At 43.7% G+C, this 26184-nt stretch overlaps 1 protein-coding gene and 1 non-coding gene across 2 annotated transcripts in view; both read right to left on the reverse strand.

Moving 5' to 3' along the window:
* Window positions 1–4734: 4734 nt before the first annotated feature.
* Window positions 4735–15921, reverse strand: FAM124B (family with sequence similarity 124 member B). The gene is made up of 2 exons (XM_024193198.1): window positions 15088–15921; window positions 4735–5783 (listed from the first exon to the last, which is right to left on the reverse strand). The coding sequence occupies exons 1-2, from the start codon at window positions 15919–15921 to the stop codon at window positions 5139–5141; spliced, it is 1479 nt and encodes a 492-aa protein (XP_024048966.1). The 3' UTR covers window positions 4735–5138.
* An 8262-nt stretch (window positions 15922–24183) lies between these two features.
* Window positions 24184–26184, reverse strand: part of LOC112102115 — a 12842-nt gene continuing 10841 nt past the window's right edge. Inside the window, exon 3 of the transcript XR_003369718.1 lies at window positions 24184–24392. This is a non-coding gene — a transcript (uncharacterized LOC112102115). The remainder of the gene's footprint in view (window positions 24393–26184) is intronic.

Raw genomic sequence — 26184 nt, forward strand, 5'->3', positions numbered from 1 at the left:
AAACTGCAGACAAACAGCACTAGTGAAATGCTTCAGGCTGGGGAGTTATGGGCCAACGAGCGTACAGCATCCTACAGAGAGGAAGGACATTTCAGCTGTGAAAAGTGAGCTAAATCTCTACTCTTACAAAAAATGGCTGGGCAGAGGCCCTCACTGGGCAGATACAGCCTTGTTTGTTAAGGGATCATATTAGGAAGGCTCACATTCTTGTTCATCTGTCTTGAAGGACAAAGGATATGAATCTGCTGGGATCTGAACCTGCAGTTCCAAGAAAGCTAGACCAATAAGGCTAAGGAAAAGGGCAGTGATTTGTTATAGAAATGGTTATTTACTACTATGTCCATTGCATGTGATCATTCAGAACCATTCTTAGAATACCTGTCACTCCCTCATTATATCCATAGCTGTAAATGGTCTCAGTGGAAAATACCATTGTAAGGATACTTTGCAGTAGATCCAGCTTGATAAATAGCAAGGCTCCACTTGGGTAATTGTTAAGTGTCAATTATTCTTTTAAATGCATTTAATTTTGTATTTACTTTTATATGTGATTAAACAAGAGCAGGTCTTGGATACAGTGGAAGTGAAAATGTTAAGATGGATGTTTGGAGTTACAAGGATGGACCATGTTTAGAACAAACGAATTAGGGGAAGTGCAAAGGTGGTACCAATTATAGAAAAGCTGAGGGAATACAGGCTTAGCTGGTTTGGGCATATGAAAAGAAGATCAGATTTTGACACTGGAATTTTCCTTTTACATGTGTGTTGCTGAAATTCTGAATACTTTCTTCTGGGGGAAATACTGGCCCCAATTCTGTATGATTCTATTCCTGCATTTGGGATAGGAACAAGGTGGTGCGGGCCTTGGAAGTGCCTTTTAGATACCTCTGCATTCATATTTTGGAGCAACCAAGAGCCTACCCAGCCCCTGCTGTCAGTTAAAGCAGCCTCTGGACTGCTCTAAATTACACTCTGCTTTTCATGAACCTGGTAAGCAGAGAATAACTGTGAGCTCTGGACATACCACCAATGTGCCCTCCATGTAGTGAGTGGGAACTGGGCCACTGGATACATTTACTTTCTGCACATGTTTCAAGGCCTACGTTGGCTTCCAGGTACTAGTGGAAATGGACGTTGTTCTATCCATTGCTTGGAGAATTCAAGGGTGAAGATGTTTAGCTATTTAGCAGCCTGTAATGGAATAAGCAGTTTATTATTTGTTGTTTCAAATGGCGATACAAGACTATGACTTTGACTTGTGGGGAGTGTGTTGTAGGGGACACCTGTTAACAGAATAACATCTTTTATAAATACCAATACATTAAGTTATACTACCACCAAGCTCTTATCTAGCACTTTTCATCAGTGTAACTCAAAGCACTTTACAAAGGAGGTCAGTATCATTGTCCCCATTTTACGGAGGGGGAAACTGAGGCACGGCGACTGAACGTGACTTTACCCAAAGTCTCCCTGCAGACCAGTGGCAGAGCTGGGAATAGAACCCAGGGCTCCTGAGTCCTAATCCAGTGCTCTATCGACTAGGAAAAACTGCTCTGAAGAGAAATCAGAGTATAGCTCCTTGACACTCAGTGTCAAGGACCTAGGTGATCTTGGGCCCGTGTAGATCTCATTATTCGCTCCCTATGCTCCTCCGAGTTCTCTCCTCACTGCTCTTACCTGTCTAGTCATTTAAACCTCACTCACCAGCACAGTGTCGCCTCCTCCCTTTGTTAAATTTGAACCACCATTCTTTTCTATTTGCTAGAGACATTGGCTTTTTTGTCCATAAGGCACCCTTCTGCCCCTCCCTCCCCCCAAGGCCTGATTCTCCTAGGGAAAATTAGGACTAGCTCCACTCAAATCAGGGTCTGTTTTCATTGGAGCTGGAAAGTGATCAAGCTAGTGTGTTCAAAATAGAAGTGCAAGCACAGCAATGCAAGTGACAGAAGAAGTTAGTTGCCCCAAGTGCAAGCCCATTCCTGACTCTAGACACATACTTGGGTGGCTACCCCTGCTGCCACTCATGCCATCACAGCTACACTTCTATATTTAGGGCACTAGCCATTAAATCCCTTCTTAAAACCTCTTATTCCAGGAATCCATCCACTACCTGATTCTCCTCTCCAGTAATTCACCACCACCAATCCTTGCCCGAACTGTTGTCCCTTGTCTTGTGTTGGCTTGGCCTCTTCATATTAGCATGTCTCCAGTGGTGGCAAATCACCTTTCTCTGGGTTTGTGAAGTGCTGGGTAAATTTATACCATTCTGTGTTGTTATTAATAATCAGCTTATGTGCAGTAAAATGTCACATTATGTTTTATTGAAAACAATTAAAACTACTACAGACTGTAGGATGAAATATCTTTTAAAAAAGTAAGTGTCTTGTGGTATAAGTATAAAATGGAAGATCAGTTATCTCTGGCAATGGACGTTCTAACTCGGATCTATAACTCTGAATGTCAAGCCACACAGTACGGTTTCCTTTGCACAGGACACAGGAAAATAAGAATATGTTTTCAGGATAGCCTGGCACGGTATGACAATATGTGGCACATGAAAATAATGTTAGGAACATGTGTCATTCTCCACATCAGGACGCGTTCTCCCAGCACACACGCAGTTGCTGCTGGAGAACAACAGCCTCAATAGCTCTTGCTCATTTGATTCCATCTTGGCAGTATTAGGGCCTGATCCTGAAAACCCACAGGTCCCATTCATTTGAATGGCCACTGAGGGTGCTCAGCACTGCTCAGAATCAGGCATTTAATCCTATAAAGAAAGAACTCCTACTCAAACAACGCAAAGGCATCTAATACATGAGCTGACCCAGCTTATTTTGTGTCACTAAAATACACAGATAGGATTCGGAGACCACAGGAGCAGAGTAGATATGCTGAGTGAGAGGATGCTGTGCTATCACACAGTTATTTTTCAGAGAAGACCCACACTTCAAAGTCTAAGCAGGAGCCTTTGGCAGATTTATTCAAGAGAAAGTAGATGGAATGAAAGTGGGAGTTAGCCTGGCCCAACCCAAAATGCCAACAAACCACAGCGCCCCCCTGGCTAATTAGGCTAGGCTGTTCACAAAGGGGAAATTAACCCTTTTGGACCTGCATGGGTAATCAAGGTCACACACTGAAGCACAGGGTGTATTTACCCTCCTTATTTTAGCTGGCATAGACGCAAATGTTGTTAATGAGCATAAAATTTTCCAGCCCTTTCTAACAGGCAAGCTGCAGTGGGCGTCTCAATGCCCTTGTGCAGTAGCAGCAGGAGTGTTATATGCACGGCCCTGGTACTCAGCAGTAAGCAGGACCTTAATTCTGCTGCAGGATTCTTGGGTCCTCAGGCGCTCTGGTATAATGCATACTCTGTGCAAAGCTTAAAACAGGTTGCCTGAGTTCACAAGTCTCAGGTGGGCCGGTCACTAGCTAGGGATGGTGATGTGGCTAAATCTGAAATGAATGGGGCACCGCACTGGTCATCCCCTCCCTAGTCCCCTCCTCCTCAGAGCAGCCGAGATCATGACAAATGTAAACCTAGCCAAGCCCTAATCCTCTGTTATGAAACATTCCATCAGCCAGGACAGAGCAGACACTTTCACGAGGGCACAGTGTACAGTAGCGTCTCCTTGTCATGACTCCAAATTTACCCTCTTTTGGCAGTGAGGGTCCATGTGTTCCTCATATTCTGGACAAGAGTAAAATGGGCTGATCAGATTTTTGCCATGCTCTTCGTAATTTTTGACGCCCTCAGTCAAGCCCCCTCTAACTCTCCTCCTTTCTGGCCCAGGTAATCGTTCTCGAGTAGGAAAACTTTAAATAAATCCAATCTTGATAACAAACATTCGTTTCTTTTAAATGAATGGTTTCATGTGTCCTTTGGTGAGCACTGCTTACTGAATTTTTAGCTTTTACCATTCTGGTAGCTCTCTCAGCTCCAATGGTTCCTGTTTGTCTCCTGCCATTTAAAATTCAATTGGGATTTTCACCCTGTTGATAATTGCACTGAGGTCTAACAAAGATCATGCATATTGTTTCTAACTTTATTCCATGGAGCACTAGAGGGCAGGGGGTGTATGCTTCGTGGGGAGAAAACAGAGTTCAAACGATTGATTTTAAATAGTTTTCTTCAAAAATGTGAAAAGTAGCATTATGGGGGTGTATCAGGGTGTGATTTGGTCTCATTTAAATGCATACGAATGATCACATTCACATTTTTCAAGTCTGGATGATGGCAGAGGGAGAAATGAGAGGGCACCTAGAAGGAGAAAGACATTGCAAGCCTGCTCACACGTTGTGACCATGCCACCACCTAAGGTAAATGTACACTTATGGCAGCGTGTAGGGTACAGGCGCTGCACGCCCAGCTAGCACAGGTATAAATAGCAGAGTAGATGGTGAGGCACTACTTTAGGTCATAGAATATCAGGGTTGGAAGGGACTTCAGGAGATCATCTAGTCCAACCCCCTGCTCAAAGCAGGACCAATCCCCACTTAAATCATCCAACAGATTTTTGCCCCATATCCCTAAATGGCCCCCTCAAGGATTGAACTCACAACCCTGGGTTTAGCAGGCCAATGCTCAAACCACTGAGCTATCCCTCCTCCCTATGAGTAGAGTGCCCTACACACCTGAACTCCATGTACCCTACACAACTCTCTACACACTCATGCAGTGTCTCCCCTGTCCACATTGCTATTTTTAGCAGTGTAGCATTCCACTGCCTCCCCACTGCCAAAGCCCTCTAATGCAACTACACAAGACAGAATGTGTCACAGGCTACTGATTAACATTTACAAACAGTAATAGGACTCACATGGCTTATTCCCATTCATTGCACAATTATGCTGTTGGGTGTTCTGTATTTAAAAGAATCAAAATTCACTGTGTAACTGCACATGATTATTTTTTGTGGTTTTGCCCTCTGTCCCATTAGCATTTTTGTACATAAAGTGACTCTATTGCAATAAAACCCCACTGAAGTCTTTTTTCATAACAGAACAGGTAGCCTAGGCATCTTGGTGTTTGTATAAACACAGAGTTAAAAGCATGCAGATTGCTTTCTCTCTGTTTCCAGAATAAAGCATTTATCTATCAGTTTTAAAGTCAGTCTGTCAGGCACATTTGTTTTAAGTCAAATAAAGAATTCCTCCTCCTCTTCATTTCCATTTCCATGGTTTGCTTTTGATATTCGCAAGTGAAAGTTTGAAGCTGTCTGTCCAGCTCCTTTATTTCTTTTGACAGCAGATAACGACAGATGGATTCTATCCTCAGAAGGCAAGTTGATTCTGGAGCCAGCAGCAGCTAATGAATAGTTTGGTGCTTGTGGTTGAGGAAGACTGTCCTGCAAGTCCCTTGAAAACCTGCTAAGTGGAGATGGATTGCATTCAGAATTTACTACCGTGAATCCTGTGTCAACATTGGTCTCTGCTTCTTGCCTTTGAAAATGGATTTCTTGGCTGGAGATGTTCAGTTTAGTTCCTGCACTTACATTGAAAGAGGTGGTATCAGACCGTGAAGTAGCTGCTGGACTGCTGGCCTGGGATGAAGAGCAGGAGTTACTCTGTGGGGTGCTGCTAACGCTCCCAGAAATAATTCTGTGTTCTGATTTGATTTTACACTTCATCATTCTGATCTTCCGGCTTTTCTGTTCTGGATTAACCCACTTTGTGGGAAAGGGGGCTAGCGTGGAATTCTGTAGGATCTTTTCTTCACCTGCATTATTGTGCTGATTAGAAAGTCCGTCATTTTTTTCATTGTGTTTTGAGTTGCCTTGAACCTGTTAAAGAAAGATTGATGAGAACACTATTAAATCATTGCTTGAACAGCAATGAAGTGACTATTGTGTCCTCAACTGCAGGTACCATGCTGAAATCATCTACAACTCAATGATTACGGGTTCCATTATTATCTTCTACAACTCGGATGTGGAAACCCATGCTAAAGAATTTATGAATGAGCTGATCCATTCATTTCAATGTACCATTACATTTATACATTTTCATTTTACTTTGTAACTAATCACAGATCACAAATTTCACTCTTTTGATAAAGAAAAACAAAAGAAAAACAAAGATTCAGTGGTACCATTAGAGCAGGCCTGCACAACTCGTAAAGCGGCGAGGGCCATATTACTCCAAAGAAAACAGCTGAGGGCCAAAACCCTCCAAGCGCTGACAACCCCCCCCCCCCCCCCGAAACACAACACACACACCCCAGCGCCGCCCACCCCATGGAAACAACCCCCCCAGCGCTGCCGAAACACACACACACACACACCCCGCGCCACCTGCCCTGCGGGGAAAAAACCCTCCTTCCGCAGCACCGCCCCACCGAAACAGCAGTATTGAGCCTCGGTAATACGTTATAGCGGGCCCCTAAGGTAGTATAATTAAAGTAAAAGAAAAATGTCTTTTTGCTAGAAGTAGAATAAGATCTTCCCCCCACTTTGTAATCAATTGCCCTGTTGAATGAATGAGGTGTGAATGAGGAAGGCGTGGAAGGCAGGCACCTCAGACAGCTGCAACCCTTGGAGAGGACAGGGCCAGCTCTAGGATTTTTGCCGCCCCAAGCAAAAAAATTTTTGGCCGCCTCCCTTTTCTTTTTCGTGCCCCTCTGCCCCCGGCCCCACCCCAACTCCACCCCTTCCCCAAATCCCCAACACCGCCTCCTCCCCCAGCATGCCGCATTTCTCCCCCCCCCCATTGCTTCCTGCAGGCCCCCCGTGACCTCTCGCCCTTGCTCACCTCCACTCCACCTGCTCCCCTGGGCGTGCGGCCGCTCCGCTTCTCCCCCCTCCCTCTCAGGCAAGGGAGGGCAGAGAAGCGGCGCGTTCAGGGGAGCAGGCGGAGCGGAGGTGAGCTGTTGGGGGGGGTGCAGGAAGTAACGGGGGGGTAGAGGAACCACTCCCCGCTCCAGCTCACCTCTGCCGCCTCCCCCGAGCGCCCCGCCGCTCGGCTTCTCCTCCCTCCCAGCCTTGCTGCACGAAATAGCGGTTTCGCATGTGGCAAGCCTGGGGGGAATGGGGGAGAAGCGGAGCGGCAGCGACGCGCTCAGGGGAGCAGGCAGAGGCGGAGTGGAGGCGAGCTGGGGTGGCGAGGGCACTTTTTCCCCATGCCCTGGAGTCGGCACCTATGATGGCCGGCACCAGAATGCCGCCCCTAGAAATGTGCCGCCCCAAGCACTTGCTTGTTTTGCTGGTGCCTGGAGCCGGCCCTGGGAGAGGGGATGGGAGCCAGACCAGATCAGTAGAACAGGTCAGCCACCGACTCACCTCCTCAGCCCCCCACCCCTCCGGCTCGCTGGCTCACCTGCCAACCCGCCACTCCCCCCCCCCCCCCCCCCCCCCCCCCCCCCCCCCACCGCTCGCCTACTTACCCCCCGCCACTGCCCGCCCACTTGCCTCCTCAGCCCCCCCTCCCCTGCCACCGGCTCACCTGCCCCCCCTCCACTGCCCGCCCACTCGCCTCCTCAGCCCTCCACCCGCCCGGCTCGCCTACTCATTTCCCACCACTGCTCGCCTACTCAGCCCCCCTCTCTCACCCGCCGCTTGCCTACTCACCCCCCCGCGGGCCGCACAGTGAGCCCATCTACTCAAGCCCCGCGGGCTGCACAGTGAGCCCACGCGGGCTGCATGCGGCCCCCGGGCCGCATGTTGTGCAGGCCTGCATTAGAGTCAAATTCTAATCTTATTTTAAGTCACACATGCACTGACTTTTATGGTCTCATACAAATGTTAAATTAGTTTGCTGATTTAGTTCTAAGAGACTCCAAAAATCCAGTCTGATCTGTGTTAAAATAACTAGCACTTTTCATATGAGTTTTAAGATTAAAATCTCTTGGAAAAAGTAATACTTCAGAACACAAAGTGTCCAGTAAGTTCTTGGAGTGTGTTGGGGACAACTTCTTGTTTCAGAAGGTGGAAGTAGTAACCATGGGGGCAGCCACTTTAGGCTTGGTTCTTACTAACAGGGACTAATTGGTTGTGAATCTGAAGGTTGAAGGCAACTTGGATGAAAGTGATCATGAAATGATAGATTTCATGATTCTAAGGAAAGGAAGGAGTGAAAGCAGCAGAATAAGGACAATGGACTTTAAAAAAATAACCAGACTTTAACAATCTTAGAGAATTGATAGGTAGGGTCCCAGGGGAAGAACAGAAGGGGAAAAAATTGTTCGGGAGAAGTGACAGTTTCTCAAAGAGACAGTATTAAAGGCACAACAGCAAACTATACTGACAAAGAAAAAATAGCAAGAATAGTAAGAGGCCAATTTGGCTCCATTAGGAGCTCATTAATGACTTGAAAATCAAAAGAGAATCCTACCAAAAGTGAAAACATGGCCAAATCGCTAAGGATGAGTTCAAAAGACTAGCACAAGCATGTAGGGACAAATCAGAAAGCTAAGGCACAAAAACAGTTACACCTAGCAAGGGACATGCAAGGAAATAAGAAGAGGTTCTATAAATACATTAGGAATAAGAGAAAGAAGAAAGAAAGGCTAGGTCAACTACTTAGCAGGGAAGGAGAGCTACTAATGGATGATATAATGAAGGCAGAAGTGTTTGATGTCTATTTTGCTTCAGTCTCCTCTAAAAACATAACTTGCAACCACATGCTTAACACAATTAATATTAACAAGAGGGAAGGAATACAAGCCAGAATATGGGAAGAACGAGCTAAAGAATATTTAGATAGGTTAGATATATTCTAGACAGGCCCTGATTAAATTCATTCTATGCTACTTAAGGAATTAGCTGAAGCAGTCTTGGACTCAACAGTGACTATCTTCAAGAGCTCATGGATGATGGGCGAGGTCCCAGAGGACTTTAGAAGGGCAAACATAGTACCTATCTTTAAAAGAGGGAACAAAGAGAACCTAGGGAATTACAAACCAGTCAGCCTACCTTCTATACATGGAAAGATGCTGGAACAAATTTTTAAACAATCAGTTTGTAAGCACCAACAGAATAATAGCATGATAAGTAATAGCCAACATGGATTTTTCAAGAACTAATCATGCCAAGCCAACCTAATTTCCCTCTTTGACAGGGTTACTGGACTATTGGAGCAAGGAAGAGCTGTAGATGTGATATAATAAGGCTTTTGACACAATCCCACATGATATTCTCATAAGCAAACTAAGGAAATGTGGTCTAGATTAAATTACTATAAGGTGTGTGCACAACTAGTTAAAAAAACATACTCAGAGTAGTTATCAGTGGTTTGCAATAGTATGAGAATACAAATGTGTGATAACAAATCCAGACTAACTTTTCTGTGAAGACCTTCATAAGCCCCCAAAATGATGCCTTAAATCTTGAAATCCCTTCTGATTAATGGCCAAAGCTCTCAAAACCTTGGGACCATCACCAAAAAATGGCAGAGGCTGTGGGAAAACAGCAAGGTCAAGAATCAAGATTTCATTACGGATCCTACAAACCAGCTACCTGGCTTTGCCAGGCCATGTAAGATAAGGATCACAGTAAAATGCCTCAGAAACTCACACAGGCATCACAATTTCCTACTACACAAATGGATAGCATGATATGCAAATGTGGAGAAGATGCCCAAACCATGGACTGAAAGGCAGTAAATATCATAATAGCTATGTAAATCCATGGTGCACCCACAGTTCTGGTCTTCCCTCCCTCCCCCCTCCATCTCAAAAAAGTTATAGCGGAACTGGAAAAGGTTCAGAGAAGGGCAACAGAGATGATAAAGGGTATGGAATGGCTTCCATGAGAGGAGAGACTAAACAGATTGGGGCTGCTCAGCTTAAAAAAAAAATTGACAAGTAAGGGGGGGGGGATAAGATACAGGTCTAAAAATCATGAATGATGTGGGGAAAGTTATTTACCTTTTCCCACAATGTAAAAAAATTAATAGGCAACAGATTTAATACAAAGAAGAGGAAGTAACTTTTTCACACAACACACAATTAACCTGTGAACCCATTGCTAGGGGACGTTGTGATGGCCATAAATATAACTGGGTTCAAAAAATAACTAGATAAGTTCATGGATGACAGGACCATCAATGGCTTCTAGCCAAGATGGTCAGGGATGCAACCCTACTCTTGGGGCAGTCCTAAACCACTGACTGCCAGAAGACAGGAGGAGAAAACAGGGGTAGATTTCTCAAACTGCCCTGTTCTGTACACTCCCCCTGAAGCTTTGGTACTAGCCATTGTTGGAGACAGGATACTGGGCTAGATGGACCATTGGTTTGACCCAGTATGGCATTTCTTATGTTCTTAAGATGAAATTCATTAAAGGCAGGTGCAAAGTACTACACTTAGAAAGGAAAAAATCAAATGCACAACTACATAACAGAGAATGATTGGCTAGACAGTTGTAGTGCAATACTACTGGGAGTTATAATGGATCACACATTGAATACAAACCAGCAGTGTGATGCTGGTGCAGAAAAGGCCACTATCATTTTGGGGTGTATTATAATAGAAGAGTCATATGGGAGATACGGGAGGTAATTGTCCATTCCGCATGGGACTAGTGAGGCCTCAGCTGGAGTACGTGTCCAGTTCTGGGAACCACACTTCAGGAAAGATGTGGACAAACTGGAGAGAACCCAGGGGAGAGCAACTAAAAAGATAAAAGGTTTAGAAAGCCTGATCTATGTGGAAAGGTTAAAAATACTGGGCACGTTTACTGTTGAGAAAAGAAGGCTGTGGGGGACTTGATAACAGTCTTCAAATATGTCAATGTGTTTTATAAAGAGGATGGTGATCAATTGTTCTCCATGTCCACTGAAGGTAGGACAAGAAGTAGCTGACAATCTTTAGCAAGGGAGATTTAGATTAGATATTAGGGAAAACTATTTTTATCATTAGAAAGTTAAGTACTGGACTAGGTAACCAAGGAAGGTTGTGGAATCCCTATAATTGTCTAACCTTGTCTTAAAAACCTCCAAGCACCTGTCAGGGATGGTCTAGGTATGCTTGGTCCTGCTTCAGCATGGGGAGGATGGACCAGATGACCTCTTGAGGTCCCTTCCAGCCCTAAATTTCTATGATTATATCAACAAAGTATGAGCATTAGGAATCACCTATAAACCCTTTGGGAAAGGGCATAGAACGGAATAGTAAAGTAACTAAAGATAACTCAAGGAAGACAACTAAGAACACTGAGGATGGGTGAGCATGTGAAATATCAGGACTCTTATCAATTACATTATCTATCCCATAATAAATAACCCAAATATAAGCATAATAATGGACTCCAATTTGCATCATTTATTTGCTGGAAGAAAAAAACCCCAGAGGGATCGGAAGGAGAATGGTAATTCGTTATGGGGGAGAGCCTGCCAACCCTAACTCTTGGAAGTAGTTCTTAGTAAGAAATAAAGTCCATAGAAGTAATACAGCTACTCACTCAAGTAAGCACAAGTCATGTGAGTTAGGGTTTGCAGGTTCAGGCCTTAAGTCACCAAATGTATTTTGATAACCAAGCATCTTTATCTGAATAGGGTTGCCCCCTCTTACATTACATTACATTATCCGTGTCTCAGTCTGATGCCAGAGTTGCCCCTCTGCCAAGTGGTAGCAGATGTCTGAGGCATTGCAAGTTGGCTTCCCAGTGGTGAAGAAATCAGTGACAGAGTGGGGTGTATTCTAGTGTAACTTGTTTTATTTACACACATATGCCAGTCCTGGAACAGAGACAATCACAAACAGCATGCAGGGCAATCCCTTCTTTCAGGCATCTCAACTCAACACTAATGCCCAGAGAGCAATTCTGCCTCAAGAACTGACTCTAACCAGAGACCAAGGCAGTGAGCAAACTTTCCTGCTGCTCTCACAGCTCCCTCTCCTTAGGCTGCCTATACACAGAATCTAGTGTAACTAAGTCACTAACAACACATAGCAATGTCCTTCTAAGACTGAACATTTGCTCAAACACTTAGGGCCTGTCTACACAGCAACTTAATGTGTGGCAACCCAGGGTGTGAATGTACTGTACATTAGCCTGACATATACTAAGTTGCCATGTGGATCATGCTACCATGTTCTAAACATTCTGTAGTGTGCTTCCTCATACTGCTGTTAGTGTCAAAACGCACTACAGACCTTTTAGTGCGTGGTAGCAGGGTCCACTTAGTGCAAGGCAAGCTAGTGCAGCACTTTACATTCACACCTTGCTGCAACTGTGTCACCATGTAGACAAGTCATAACACAAAAGAACTTGGAAGATTATGTGCAACAGCGCCACCTGTTGACACCTGCCGTAACGGGAAAAATGCTCACCTATGATTCTCCGAAGAATAGACAGACTGACTAATAAGTGTGATAAGCCAAGGACATTTTATACTTGTAATTGATCAACCGCCATCCAAGATATGTTCTGCAATGGGGAAGACAGACTGAAAAGAAGGAAGGTGATCCCTTAACAGAGACAAACTATTAAATAATATTAAATTGGTTTCCAAAAAATCATTCAACATGGAGATGCCCTAACTAATGCTAACTGGTCATTAGCAAGGGATCACATGGAACCTTTGTGTCTTCGGTACGATTTGTTCCTTTTCTTAATTGACAAACCAGGGACACTGTAGTTTCTTCAGCATGAAGGATGCAATCCTGGGAGGTGCTGAGAGCCCTCGACTGCCATTACCTCTAGTGGGATAGGAGAGTCCCTGGATCACAGGATCAGGCTCTTCATGCCAAACTATCAGCATATCAGTGTGCTGCTTGAAAACAAAACACAAACCCCAAGTTCAGACTGCTCCTAGTTCCCTTGACAGGAGGAGGATGAGTCACAGCTAAAAAACAAATCCTAATCCTCTCCTGCCAGGGAATTCAAATGCATCTGTCAAAGTGAAGCCCTTGCCTACATCAGGTGGGTAGCCACCTCATTTGCAGAGAGACAGGATGAAAAGTACAAACACACAAAAGCAAAAGCTGCATTGAGGATTAACAGTGAGAGATCAGTGAAAAAATTAGCCATGCAGATGGATTAGCAGGAATTGTACCAAATAATCTCTAGAAGGAATAGAAAGGGAAAAAATAAAAACGAAGGCAAAATCACTCTGCCAAAGAATCAGAGAAAAATTAAAAACTACACAGGATTGCTACAAATTATTGAAATAATCCAAACTATACTGTACGCAGAAGTACGAGAAAATGAATGAAAATACTAGGACATAAAAATGTTTAAATGGAAAATGCTGAGTAATTTCGATCCAAAGGAATAATTATTCAGCGATACACTTAGTTGAAATGTTTTCATTGAAATTTTGAATTTTCCAAAAAAAAATCTATTAAATTTATAAATTAGTTGGAAAATAAAAAATGTTGTGCAAATTTTTCAACCCCAAAATGGACATTTGTAAATGTTTCAGGTAGATTGATTCAAAAGCATGTTACAAATACTGGGCCTGCTCTCATAGCTCTTACTCCTGTCCACGATTTGACGGTTAACGCTTAGTGATGATTACTGTATTACAGCAATGCCAAGAGCCTACAGATCAAGGCCCCGTTGTGTTAGGTGCTATACATCCATATAGTAAATGACAGTTCCAGCCTCAAATAGCTTATGGTCTAAAAGCTATTCGGCCTGATTCTTTCCCTCACACTGGTGCTAATCAGGAGTTAGTTCATTAAAGTCAAGGGAGTTAAACTGGTTTAAAGTGAGTGGAGAATCAGAGCCACTGAATTCATTCTTTTCATTTCTAGCTCTGGGTGACTCATTTACTGCCCAATAATACCAAGTGCTGGGTGCTTCCTGCTAGGTGTATAATGCTTATCTCCAGCTTGTGACAAGGCCCTCAGACACATCAAGCTTTTAATCTTTCTGCCTCCATTTCCCCATCCGTACAATGGGGATGCTACCTGCGACAGATATGCACAATATCTGATATGCATGATAGCCTGCCATAGCCTTGAAGAAACCTTACTGAATTAAGGGTCCTTAGGGTCCATTGTACTAAATGCAAAGTTTGTGTTATTGTGGGCTGGGATCGTATGTAACCTCTAGGGAGGAGATGTAATGTAAGGCCTGAACGATCACAGAACTATATTGAACAATGTGCCAAACAAGAATGGACTTTTGGGACAATATGGTTGAAGTGGATTTCCTGGGAAATATCGAGGGGGAGATGAATGGAAATTCCCAACTTCCAGACCAGTAGAGTGCACGTAAGTAGGCAGACAGGTCAAATCAAATGTAAAGCAGTGCAGTGTGGGCAGGGCTGGCTCCAGCTTCTTTGCCGGCCCAAGCGGCAGAAAAAAAAAAAAAAGATAAAGCCGCGATCAGTGGCACTTCGGCGGCAACTCTACCGCACCGCTTCATTCTTTGGCGGTAGTTCGGCAGCCGGTCCTTCCCTCTGAGAGGGACTGAGGGACCCGCTGCCGAATTGCCACCGAAGACCTGGATATACCGCCCCTTTCCATTGACCACCCCAAGCACCTGCTTCCTGTGCAAGATTATTCTAAAAAGAATTGTGCCATGTGAACACAAGTCAGTTTAAGCCAAAAAACAAAGTTAACATGAAAAATCCCACCCATGGAAACAAGCCTTTATTCATATGATTTATTCACTCCAGCCTAGGCAGTACAGTACAGCCTAGGCAGCTCAGTTTAACTATTAAACTTTCACAAAAATTGACAGATACCATACACCCAAACATACCCTTCCTTGGGTGGCACCCAACAGCACAGCTAGAAACTAGCTTCTGAAAGCATTTCCACTCTAAACCCTTATCATAAAGAAATAATTCAGGCACTTACAGTAATTTCATCTGAGGGTGAAACTCTGTCTACAGACCAGCCTGCAAAATACCGTACTTGCATTTCAGGTTATAATTTATCAAGTCTAACTGCACAATGTCATATCAGCCCAGGGGGAGATATTACAAAAATATCTGGCAATCTTTTAATGTTACTTTGGGTGGTTTTATTAATGGAGAAATCACCCAGAGTATGGGATAGACAGCTATAAATATTTTATAAATTCAAAGGAAGAAATAAATAATAATAAATAACTATCTTCCAATCAGACCCTATGTTCTTCCTAGCTGGCAAGTCACCTACTGAATTAAAGACAGCACACATAAAAAACCCAATACCTGAAGCAAGATTTTGTTTCCTTCGTAGTCCTGAGTTTGCCATCGGGTGCTACTGATAGGAATACATGGATTAGGCAGAAGAGGTACCAGCTGCCCAATTTCGTGGACCTTGAATTGCAACACGGAAGATTCTTTCAGTTCAACAGAGACCCCAGGGGGCAGCTGCTTCAAGCAGAGCTGAACAGCAACGGTTTGTGTTGCATACAGCACAAAGACACAGAAGTTACTCTTCTGCATAGTTGCTTCTTTCTGTAGGATCATCTCGTAAAGTCTGACTGCATCATCATAGTTATCAAAGCTACAGTAGAGAGTCACGCGCAGAATTTCAGTGCCATAATGAACTTGCCGTACACCCCATACAGGCATATGCTCATCCAGATCATAAAATTCCTGGCCAGCAGGTGCATAAGGGTACTGTTTCCCATTAGCATGTTGCATGTGGTGATCCTGCCATGGAGGGTGCTGGAAAATATCATGGACCCGAAAAATCCGTTCTTCCCCAAAGTCCTCATGCAGGAAAAGGAGAATGGACATCCCAGGAAATCCAGAGCTTTTCCGGTGATATTTCTCATAATACTTCACTGGAGTAACACGTTCGGATACAAGGAAGAGGCGAACATCCAGACAGATCCACCCCAGAAGCCGATCAAGAGTTTGCTGCAAGAGTAATGAATGTCCAGAGGTGGCAAGAAGATGCACAGTCATCACCAACGAGTCTGCTCTTCCATCCATTGTAAAATCACCTTGAGAATAAAAATAAAGACAGATGAGTGCTTCTGTATACACTGAATAATCATAAACAATTATACTTTGGATTTCTCTTTTGCTTCCCATCTGAAGATCTCAGCATGCTTTATATGCCTCACACATCCCTGTGAAGTAAAGACTTGTAGCTGTATCTATATTTTACAGATAAAAGATGAAGCACAGAGAGGTTAAGTGATTTGCCCAAGGTCATACAGAGGAACAGTGACAGAGCTGGGAATAAATCTCTCATTCCCTGACTCCCAGTCCTTTAACCACCAACTAATACAAATAGAAACCATCTGACATTCCCCCTCAAAAACAAAAAACCCAAGCCCTAACATTTTTGTCCTTCATAGTGAAATACAGTGGGGATTAAGAACACGGAAATACTAGCGCAGTTATTCTCAAATGCATAGAGTACTTAAAAAATATACTTACCAGTTGACCATGGAAATGCAAACTCTGAGATCTAGCAGAACCCTGGCAACGGACAACAAGAGACACAGTTACTGCCTCATTGCAAATGCAATGCGGCACTTGTGTTTTAAAGCCTCAGCATGCTTTGTTTTTTTAGTCAACGTGCCAATGTTTTTGTTAGATCTAAAAGCTTGTGATCTTTATGAGTAACACCCTTCCAGGGTGTGCAGATAAACTATTCTTTAAAACAAGAAAGGGAAACAGGCTAACAAAAGAAAAACAAATGTGAACTGCACAGATAACAATTAGTGCAGATGTGAATCAATCTAAGGAAAGATAAGAGTTTAGGGAGATGCCTTAAATCCTAATTTTCCCATTGTGTCATTTTACACAGCATAGAGAGCAGGCTGCCCTTCAGTTCTAATAGAAATATTACAGTGCCCTGTTTATTACATTTATTCCAAAGTAATCCCAGTACCAGGTTTCCCCCACTCCTTTTTGGTGCATTACTATTGCTATGCTGTATTTGGATAGGCTGGTACATTTTTGTTATTCGTGCATGTAAGCAGATCATAACCATTGTTTTGCCTTTACAGATTAATATAGTTTCTACTCAACTACAAAAAGAATGCTGAAAACCTTACTCTTTCCAGCTTTTCTCTAGGAGCCCTAAACAATACTGTTCCTGAGTTGTTCATCATGTTGCCAATTCAGAAGCAATTTACACAGAGCAAGTTAACCTCGATTCTTCAGATTGAACTTTCTTTACTTCTGCATGTCTTTAGGTCAAGGGTTATAATTTCTGGTGATGCACTTGACTACATATGTTTAGGAACCACAGCTCTCTTTGCATTTCCTCTTTCCAAATAAGTAGGGTGCACAAAATGACAGCTATTGTTGTTCAACGACGGTGTTTCCAAACCTGGGCATTAATAAAACCTTCTGTTTTTGAAGAGATTGTGTTATCCAAACTTTGATCCAGCAGTGCAGACAGCAGCCTTGTTCATTAAAGTTTGTATTTTAGTCCAAATGTTATGGACTGAACCATAATGGACTGAACCAAAACACCAGGTCTGAACAACCTCAAAGTTTGGAAGGTTCCATATCTGAACGTTGTGGCCTTACGTGTCTCACTATAAAAGACCACTTTTGTATTGACTTTAAAATATATATTTTATAAACACACACAGAGAGAGAGAGAGAGAATCAGTCTTATTTTAATTAATCTAAGTTTTGACCATGGTGATAATCCCAATATAAAATACAGAATTGTAGATTAGGTATAGATAAAATCTGGGGAAGGTTTATACAAAAATCTGTTTGTTTTACAGCCCTGGCTACTTGACAGTAATTGCAGTGAAATGCTGGGAGGGGTGGGGGAGAACTACCCTGGCGACAATTACAGGAATTAGATGAAGAGAACAGAAACCAATTATAGCACTTCAAGCAATGTAAGTGTTTAAGGCTTCAGATAAAACACTGTAAATGAATTCTGAATAACATTTTTTCTAAGGCACCTTTGTCAGCCCAAAGGGAAGGGAATATTTGATTAACTGTATGTGGAACCTCATATACCAGCGAATGGGGAAGCAAAGTCAGCTGGCTTCGTCTGTGTTTGAGATGAATGGGGTGTTTGCCTGAGTGAGGAGGACTGAGTAGCACTAAGAAGGAACTTCAGGGTTAGGCTTTCAGTAAGTAATATTAGTGCAAATGATACCCATGCTCTTAGGCAGGATGCAGCTGAGCCAAGCAGCTTGGAGGGGGTATCCTAGGCTATCGGGTCACTACTGTGCTCATATGTAAAAGAAAACCATTATTGTGGTTGTTTTATGATCAAACCTACTATATAGATGATGATGAAGGATGAAGATGATGATACAAGCCAGGAGACAAATAAAGAAACCGCACTGTAGCTGATCAGAGCATAAAATATATTCAGGGCCTTGTGTTTATTGACCCTTTTACCAACACAAACACCTGAATCATCAGCCACTACTTTGGATACCTCCCTGACTAAGCAGTCGTTCCATTCCACTGTCCCGTTTGAGAGTTTCCACCCCATCCCATCCCCACTCTGTGTGTGTTCCTATCCCCCTCCATTCCCATTGTGTCTCTCTCTCTTCACTCCCATTGTGTGTGTTTGTCTGTGTGTGCATCTTTCTCCCTCCTTAGTCCCCACTTGCTCTCCCCTGGATCACCAGTGTGCTGTTACTTCTAAATATGCTGTTTTCCCCAGGGTGCTAGCAAGAGCACCAAAGGGAAAGTGGCATGATCATGTTCAGTTTCAACATACTGAGTACATGAGTAGCACTGAAAAAGGAGCACAGAAGCATTCCTCTTGCTTAGGGTTGGAAAAAACCTGTTCCCCTCCTATGTCCCAGAAAGCCCCTAAATTGGGGGGGGGGAAAAAAAAGAAAGAAAAAAAAGAAAAGAAGAGATCAGTGCAGTAATAATCTGATTACAAGTAATTGCCGTCTCCTTCCCTTTCTCCAGTACAGCATGTACACTCAGGAGCGAAGGAGCTGATATACTAGTTTTTTGGCAAGTCTTTAGTTTTCATAGGTGTGAACAGAGAGCAGTGGTTTCATACGTGTGAACAGAGAACTAGTTTCCTCGTGGTGAGTCACATCAAGCTCACTGCAATACCTCTGCAAACACAAACAGCTTTTCCACCTCTGTTCAGATCACTATGACATCCTGGCGTGGCTGAGTAAAAATCCCATCGATGTAAAAATATATTCAGGGAGGAGATATTTTTTGTGTTGCATTCAATAATGTAAGAGTATTTTAAAGTGAAATTTTACAAGCTAGCATTTGTGGAGGGAGAGGGGCAGGGGAATTATTAAAATTAAAAAATATATAGGCATTAAGTCTTCATCAAACTTCCAGTGAAGTCAGTGAGAGTCTTTCCATTGACTTCAGTGGGGTCAGCATCAGCATGAGGATAATGCCGCGAGGCTGTTGAGCATGATGTGCTTTTATCTCTTACACAGACATGGATTCTGAAGTAGCTGGAATTTTAACCCATTCAAGTTTTACAAGGTTTTTCAGCAGACAAGTTTACTTTCTTATGCAGAGAAAAGACTTAGAGCTGAACATACCAAGGAAGATTTCTGTAAGAGATTAGAAAAGTAGCAGTTCAATCCCATGAGAACAGTAAATCCACTCAAGGAATATCATGTGAATAGACCATTCACACGCCAGAGGAACTGTCTGGGAAACACCGTACAATATACAACCAGGCCATTAATGTACTTTAGAAATGAATATGCAAGCTATATCAATTGCAAGCACGTTTGTGTAATTCTTTACCTTTGGGTTTTATTTTCACAACAAATGCTTCATTTCTTTTATATAAAAGAAAATCAATCCTAACAACAATTCAGTAGCAACCCTACAACAACAAACTAGTGTACAAATGCAATTGGAGCAAAGAAAAGAGAAATCCATTTTCCAACAGGGGGCAAAGGAAATCACAAAGAGAATCAGGAAACCTCAGTTCTATTCCCAGCTCTTCCACCAACTTCCTGTGTGACATAGAATCATAGAATATTGGGGTTGGAAGAGACCTTAGGAGGTCATCTAGTCCAATCCCCTGCTCAAATCAGGACCAACACCAACTAAATCATACCAGCCAGGGCTTTGTCAAGCTGGGCCTTAAAAACCTCTAAGGATGGAGATTCCACCACCTCCCTAGGTAACCTATTCCAGTGCGTCACCACCCTCCTAGTGAAATAGTGTTTCCTAATATCCAGCCTAGATCTCCCTCACTGCAACTTGAGACCATTGCTTCTTGTTCTGTCATCTACCACCATTGAGAACAGCCTAGCTCCATCCTCTTTGGAACCCCCTTCAGGTAGTTGAAGGCTGCTATCAAATCCCTCCTCACTCTTCTCTTCTGCAGACTAAATAACCCCAGTTCCCTCAGCCTCTCCTCGTAAGTCATGTGCCCCAGCCCCCTAATCATTTTTGTTGCCCTCCGCTGGACTCTGTCCACATCCCTTCTGTAGTGGGGGGACCAAAACTGGATGCAATACTCCAGGTGAGGCCTCACCAGCGCTGAATAGAGGGGAATAATCACTTCCCTCGATCTGCTGGCAATGCTCCTACTAATATGTCATTGGCCTTCTTGGCAACAAGGGCACACTGCTGACTCATATCCAGCTTCTCGTCCACTATAATCCCCAAGTCCTTTTCTGCAGAACTGCTGCTTAGCCAGTCGGTCCCCAGCCTGTAGTGGTGCATGTTTTTCTTCCTTCCTAAGTGCAGAACTCTGCATTTGTCCTTGCTGAACCTCATCAGATTTCTTTTGGCCCAATCCTCCAATTTGTCTAGGTCACTCTGGACCCTATCCCTACCCTCCAACGTATCTACCTTTTCCCCCATCTTAATGTCATCTGTGAACTTGCTGAAAGTGCATTTAATCCCATCACATAGATCATTAATAAAGATGTTGAACAAAACCGGCCCCAGGACCGACCCTGGGGCACTCTGCTTGATACTGGCTGCTAACTAGACATCGAGCCATTAGACATCACTACCCATTGAGCCCAACAATCTAGCCAGCTTTCTATCCACCTTATAGTCCATTCATCCAATCCATACTTTTTTTTAACTTGCTGGCAAGAATACTCTGGGAGACCTTATCAAAAGCTTTGCTAAAGTCAAGATATATCACATCCACTGCTTTCCCCATATCCACAGAGCCAGTGACCTTGGAAAAGTTATTTAAGCTCTTGGAACCTTAGTTTCTACATCTGTACAACAGGGGATAATATCACTTACCCCCACTACAGGGTCATTGTGAGGTTTGCCACATTAATGCCTGTGATGTGCTTTGAGATCTTCAGATGAAAGGCAATTAACTGCAAAGTAATTAGCATTTCATTTTTACATGGAATGTATAGCACGAGCCCGACCCTGTATGGTGCTGAGAGCCCTCCACTCCCACTGAAGTCAATGAGGGGTTGAGGATGCTCATTGCCTTGGAGGATTAGGCCCTAAAAGCACAGTGCTTCTCTAAAGTGGCCTACAAGTGTTTGGTGCTTTTATATACTCACCCGAGAGGGGCTATACAATGTACTTAATACATCGGAGAGCAAATGAAGGGAAAAAAACATATGTGAATGAACAAGTTTGCAAAAACTCCAGCTCCACTTCTGATCTGGTGTTCATGGCTCCTATCATATTCTCCCAGCATTCGGTGGAGAAGAAAATCAGCTACTGATATCTCAAAGGATGCAGCAATACATGCCGGGTTATACCAATCCAAAATAAGGCGCTAATGTGGAAATCGGCAAGTGATTTTAATCAGGTAAAAAAAAGAGGGTTCTTCGGGTCTGAACACACTGTAGCTGGGACCCAGCCTCCCAGCCCAGCTCGGCAGACCTGCGCTAGCTATACTCGAACTAGCACACTAAAAATAGCAGTGCCACAGCTGCACGGGCTTGCCACCTGAACATGGAGCCCGTGGGCTGGCCAGACTTGTACTCAGGCAGCTAGCCCCTGCCACATTGCTATTGTTAGTGAACTAGTTAGAGTACAGCTAGTGCGTGTCTGTCTGCCTGGGCTGGGAGGCTCATACCAGGGGCGGCTCTATGTATTTTGCCACCCCAAGCACGGCAGTCAGGCGGCTTTCGGCGGCATGCCTGCGGGAGGTCTGCTGGTAACACAGATTCGGCGGCATGCCTGCGGGAAGTCCGCCGGTCCTGCGCCTTCGGCATACCCGCCGCCGAATTGCCGCCAAAACCGCGGGACCGGCGGACCTCCCGCAGGCACGCCACCGAAGGCTCCCTGACTGCCACGCTCACGGCGACGGGCAGCCTGCCCCTTGCGGCTTGCCACCCCAGGCATGCGCTTGGTGTGCTGGTGCCTGGGGGAGCTGCCCCTGGCTCATACCCAGCTGTAGCATATACGTACTCTTAAAGACCCTCTTAGCTACAGGATAGTCAATGAATTCTCAGCTCTAACAGAACTATGGCTCTGAACTTAAACACAATACCTTTCAGAACCCCCATGGGTACAGACAAAGCTACCACTGAAGTCAATAAAAGAGGTTAGCTTGAGTAAGAATTGCCTAAGCACTTCTGGACAGGGCCTTGTGTAATCAATACACTACAATGACGATTGCAAAACAGGTGATTTTACCAACATTTCTTGCATCCTTTTTACTGTAAAATTCATTCCAAACTGCCAGGTTTTCAGCACTTTCCAGTAAAGAAAGAAGAAACATGAAGAGCGTGCATCTACATGCTCATTGTCGACCTGGAATTCTGATTTTTGACACATCCCCACCCTTCTGGATCCTGGTTAACTTGATTTTTGGACCCACCAATTGGAAAAGGTCCAGGACCAAACACAAAGCATTTTCGTAACAGCCACTGACCAATCCATTTATTCATTGTGGTCAGGCTCAGATCTAAACATGCCTGAACTTAAAGGAGTTTGGCTGTGGATCCAAACTTTGCAGCTCAGGCTCATGTCTACTTTCCAGGAAAGTAAAACCACAATGACTGGAAGAAAAAAACAACAACCCCTCGTTGCTAGAATATTAAATGCATTAACACAGGCTTCTCTTTTGTAGTTTCCAGTTTCTTATCCATAATTGGCCAACACAGAAAAGGAAACTAACAATGATCGAAGAGGTCCAGAAAATGCAGACCTATGCTAGGATGCAAAAGGGTCTGATTTCATAAGACAATGAGATCATACCAGACAACAAGAGAATGAAGTGGAACCTCAGCATCCCCCTGATTATCTTACCTGAGGGAGCTAATGAGGAGGCTGCACCTTAGGCTGCTGGCTCCAAGTCACCTCTGCAAGCTTTCATCAGGAATGAAGATTCAAAAATTAGCAAAAGGCTGCCTTTGAAAACAAGCTTCGGACAAGCTCTCACAGACAGTCCCAGCAGCTTGAGACTCTTTCCTTAAGAAACAGTATTCAAAGAGATCGACAGACAAGATAGAGTTTCATGGCTCACAAGATCTATAGTCAGACAACGTTCTCTTGCTGGCTAAGATGATAGGCAGCTTTTTGCTAACTCTAAAATACAGCTTGGGGAATGTTCACTCCCTTGGCAGTGTGGCACTCAGAGAATTATGGGCCGATATGGACATTTCCTGTTCAATTCTCCTATTTAAATACTCTGTTGCTATTTATCTGAAGGCAAGAAAGCCACAGTGACAGAGCTGATGTGGGTTTCCTCAGGAGGAGATTGACAGGGACTGATTTCAGACAATATGAGCTACGGTGACTAGTACTCTCTAGCCCATTCACAATCTGTGATTGGAAACAATCTTTATTTTCCTTTTGTTTGCTCCAGCTCAGTAAATGAAGATCCAGGCAGTTTTGATACAATATAAAATGAGCCTAATGTATATATTTCAGAAGAAAATGAATCAGATTAACTATAGTCAAAATACAGGAGTGAATCCGAGTCTAGAGGGAGTTTAAATTGGCGGAAGGTACTACTTCGGGTCAGGTTTTCTGAAATTAAAGGAGTCTAATGCCTTTATCCTTTCATTGAACAGGATAGCACAGAATCCCATGTGGTCAGGGCGGTGGCAGGAAAAGACTTTCTTTTTTGTTTGTTTTAGTCTATCCTAGCACAACCCCTAAGTATTTTGGTGTCAGTGCAAGGCCAGGAGAAATCATTCTCAGACTAAAACCTGTTGGAAAGGGTAATAGAATGTGGTCCCGAGAGTTATTTGTGCACTGGGAGAACATGGAGCTTACCATACATTTCATGCTGTTGGAATAAATTTAATACACATTAATAACATTTAAAATTAAATTAAAGAGGCATCATTCACATCTTCTGCTTCTGGCTCCTTCAGATTTGAGCAGTGATCATCTGAGGGCTACATCCTGCTCTCCGTTAACATGTCACAGCTCCTGAGGTAACTGCAGCTCCGATCCCTTCATGAGCTCCTTGAGGGCACCCCATTCAGGCCTCAGGCCTCTAGCCATCACCTTTCTTGGGGTCCGATCCTGCATTCCTCTTCCTCCAGATCAGGGATTTAAAGCTGCTATTTCCTTCTGCAACTCACTGCGATCACCTTAGCAAGTCTGACTTCAGTTTAGTATCGGCCATCATGTTCGCTTCCCTGGACGACGACAAGGTTAGCCAGTGACCAGCCAGCCTTCATAAAGCAAAAATATTTATTCAAAACATCAGCATTATTGAAAAAACACATCTTGAAAACAATGAACAGCTTACGTGCATCCTGTTTTACCAGGTGTCACCCACTTTCCACATGGAGTTCCTCGTGAGTTTCAAAGTCCTTCAAACCCCTTCAGCAGGATCTCAACCCTCTTGGCCATGCTGTCATTTAAGTTCTTGGATCAGGTGAGAATGACCCCTTACCAGGTTTATCACTTTATACAATTCTCAGTTCTTTGTTTGCTGGGCCTCTTGAACCTGGGCAAACCCAAGATATGGGATTTCCCCTGGGTGTGGTACTTCTGGGGACACGTTTCCATGTTTAAGGATTTGCATTAATTACCGTCACCCAGTGATTTTAATTCTTGATGGTTCATTCATGGATAGGTTTCAGTGGTAGCCGTGTTAGTCTGTATCGGCAAAAAAACCGAGGACTCCTTGTGATTTCCTCCCAGAGACCGCATGGCTTGTCTTATTTCAAGAAAGAAAAAAAACCCTTCACACCCAGCAGGTAACCATGCAAGAGGAGAGGAGAAACTGAGTCATAAAAAAGTTTCCCAGTTCTGCACAAAGTTGGGCATCTCTCTGGAAGTCAATGGGAGCTGCACATACTGATTCTGGTCTCTCAGACTATAAAACCTGCATAATAGTCAGAGCATTTCCTCTCCCATCCAATCACACTGGATAACACCAAAATGGACAAAGACCACCAGCAGCAAAGGCAATTTAAGACGCAGAAAGGTGACTGGAATGAGACTATGCGTTGACGTAAAAACTCTATGAGAAAAGTTTCCATTGACTTCAGGGGGACCAATATTTCCACCTGTATGGCCTGGATAGGTTCTGTATGGACGATCAGTACAAGAAAAGGAGAACCCACTTTTCAGATTGAGGGAGATTGGTGGATTCAGATTTCACAATGCTCTTTTGGGGCCTGATCCAAAGCCCACTGTAGTCAGTGAGAGTCCTTCTGTTGACATCATTGTATCAGGCCCATCAAGAATGAACTCTAATTCTATATAAATAAAGGAGTGAGTCATTGAAGATAGGTATGAAAGATGTTGGCCTCAAACCTACACTCTGGAGGACTGGATTTGTGAGCTTCAGCAACTTTGTTAAACCAGGCTGCTGTGCCCTCCCACCCCTGCCAGTTCCTATTTTTATTAAATGCATGAGAGACAGTAGCTTGATTGAAGAGGGGTAAAGGAACAAAGAACACGGTGAATAAATCAGTCTCCCCACTACTAGACATTTTCAGACAGCCCTGGCAGGGACGTGTGTGGTTTTACAGATGACAGCCATAAACTTGCCTCTCTCAGATTACACAGCTGAAGTCAACCACAACTATATCCAAGTAAAAATTTCATGAAAGGATCAAGTGAAGAAGGAAATCTCTGCAGTCCTTCAAATGAACTACTTTCTTGATGTGCGCTTTCCAATCAATCCAGAGACAAGAATGATGGAGAGCCATCAAGGGAACTGCTGTAACCAAAGATGCACAGAGCACTCTGCAGAAAATCCTGCACTCTCAAGCGCCAGCAAGTTAAGATTTCCTGACTGAATGCTAAAAGTCATGTGCCCCAGCTTCCGGCCGCTCAAAATCCTAACTCTCAGCTCTGAGCAGTCACACTGTATGCCTTTTTAAAGCTGTGAAATATGGTTTGCCCATTTCAACCTCTTATGAGTAACATAAAACTGGGGTAACTATACTATGTGCTAGCCTGATTATAGCTGTAAGTAGGCAAATGGTTAGAAGACTGATCAAGGCAGTT

The sequence above is a fragment of the Terrapene carolina genome, unplaced genomic scaffold (assembly GCF_002925995.2).
Source record: "Terrapene carolina triunguis isolate 2854851 unplaced genomic scaffold, T_m_triunguis-2.0 Scaffold88, whole genome shotgun sequence".
In the NCBI taxonomy this organism is placed as follows: Eukaryota; Metazoa; Chordata; order Testudines; family Emydidae; genus Terrapene; species Terrapene triunguis.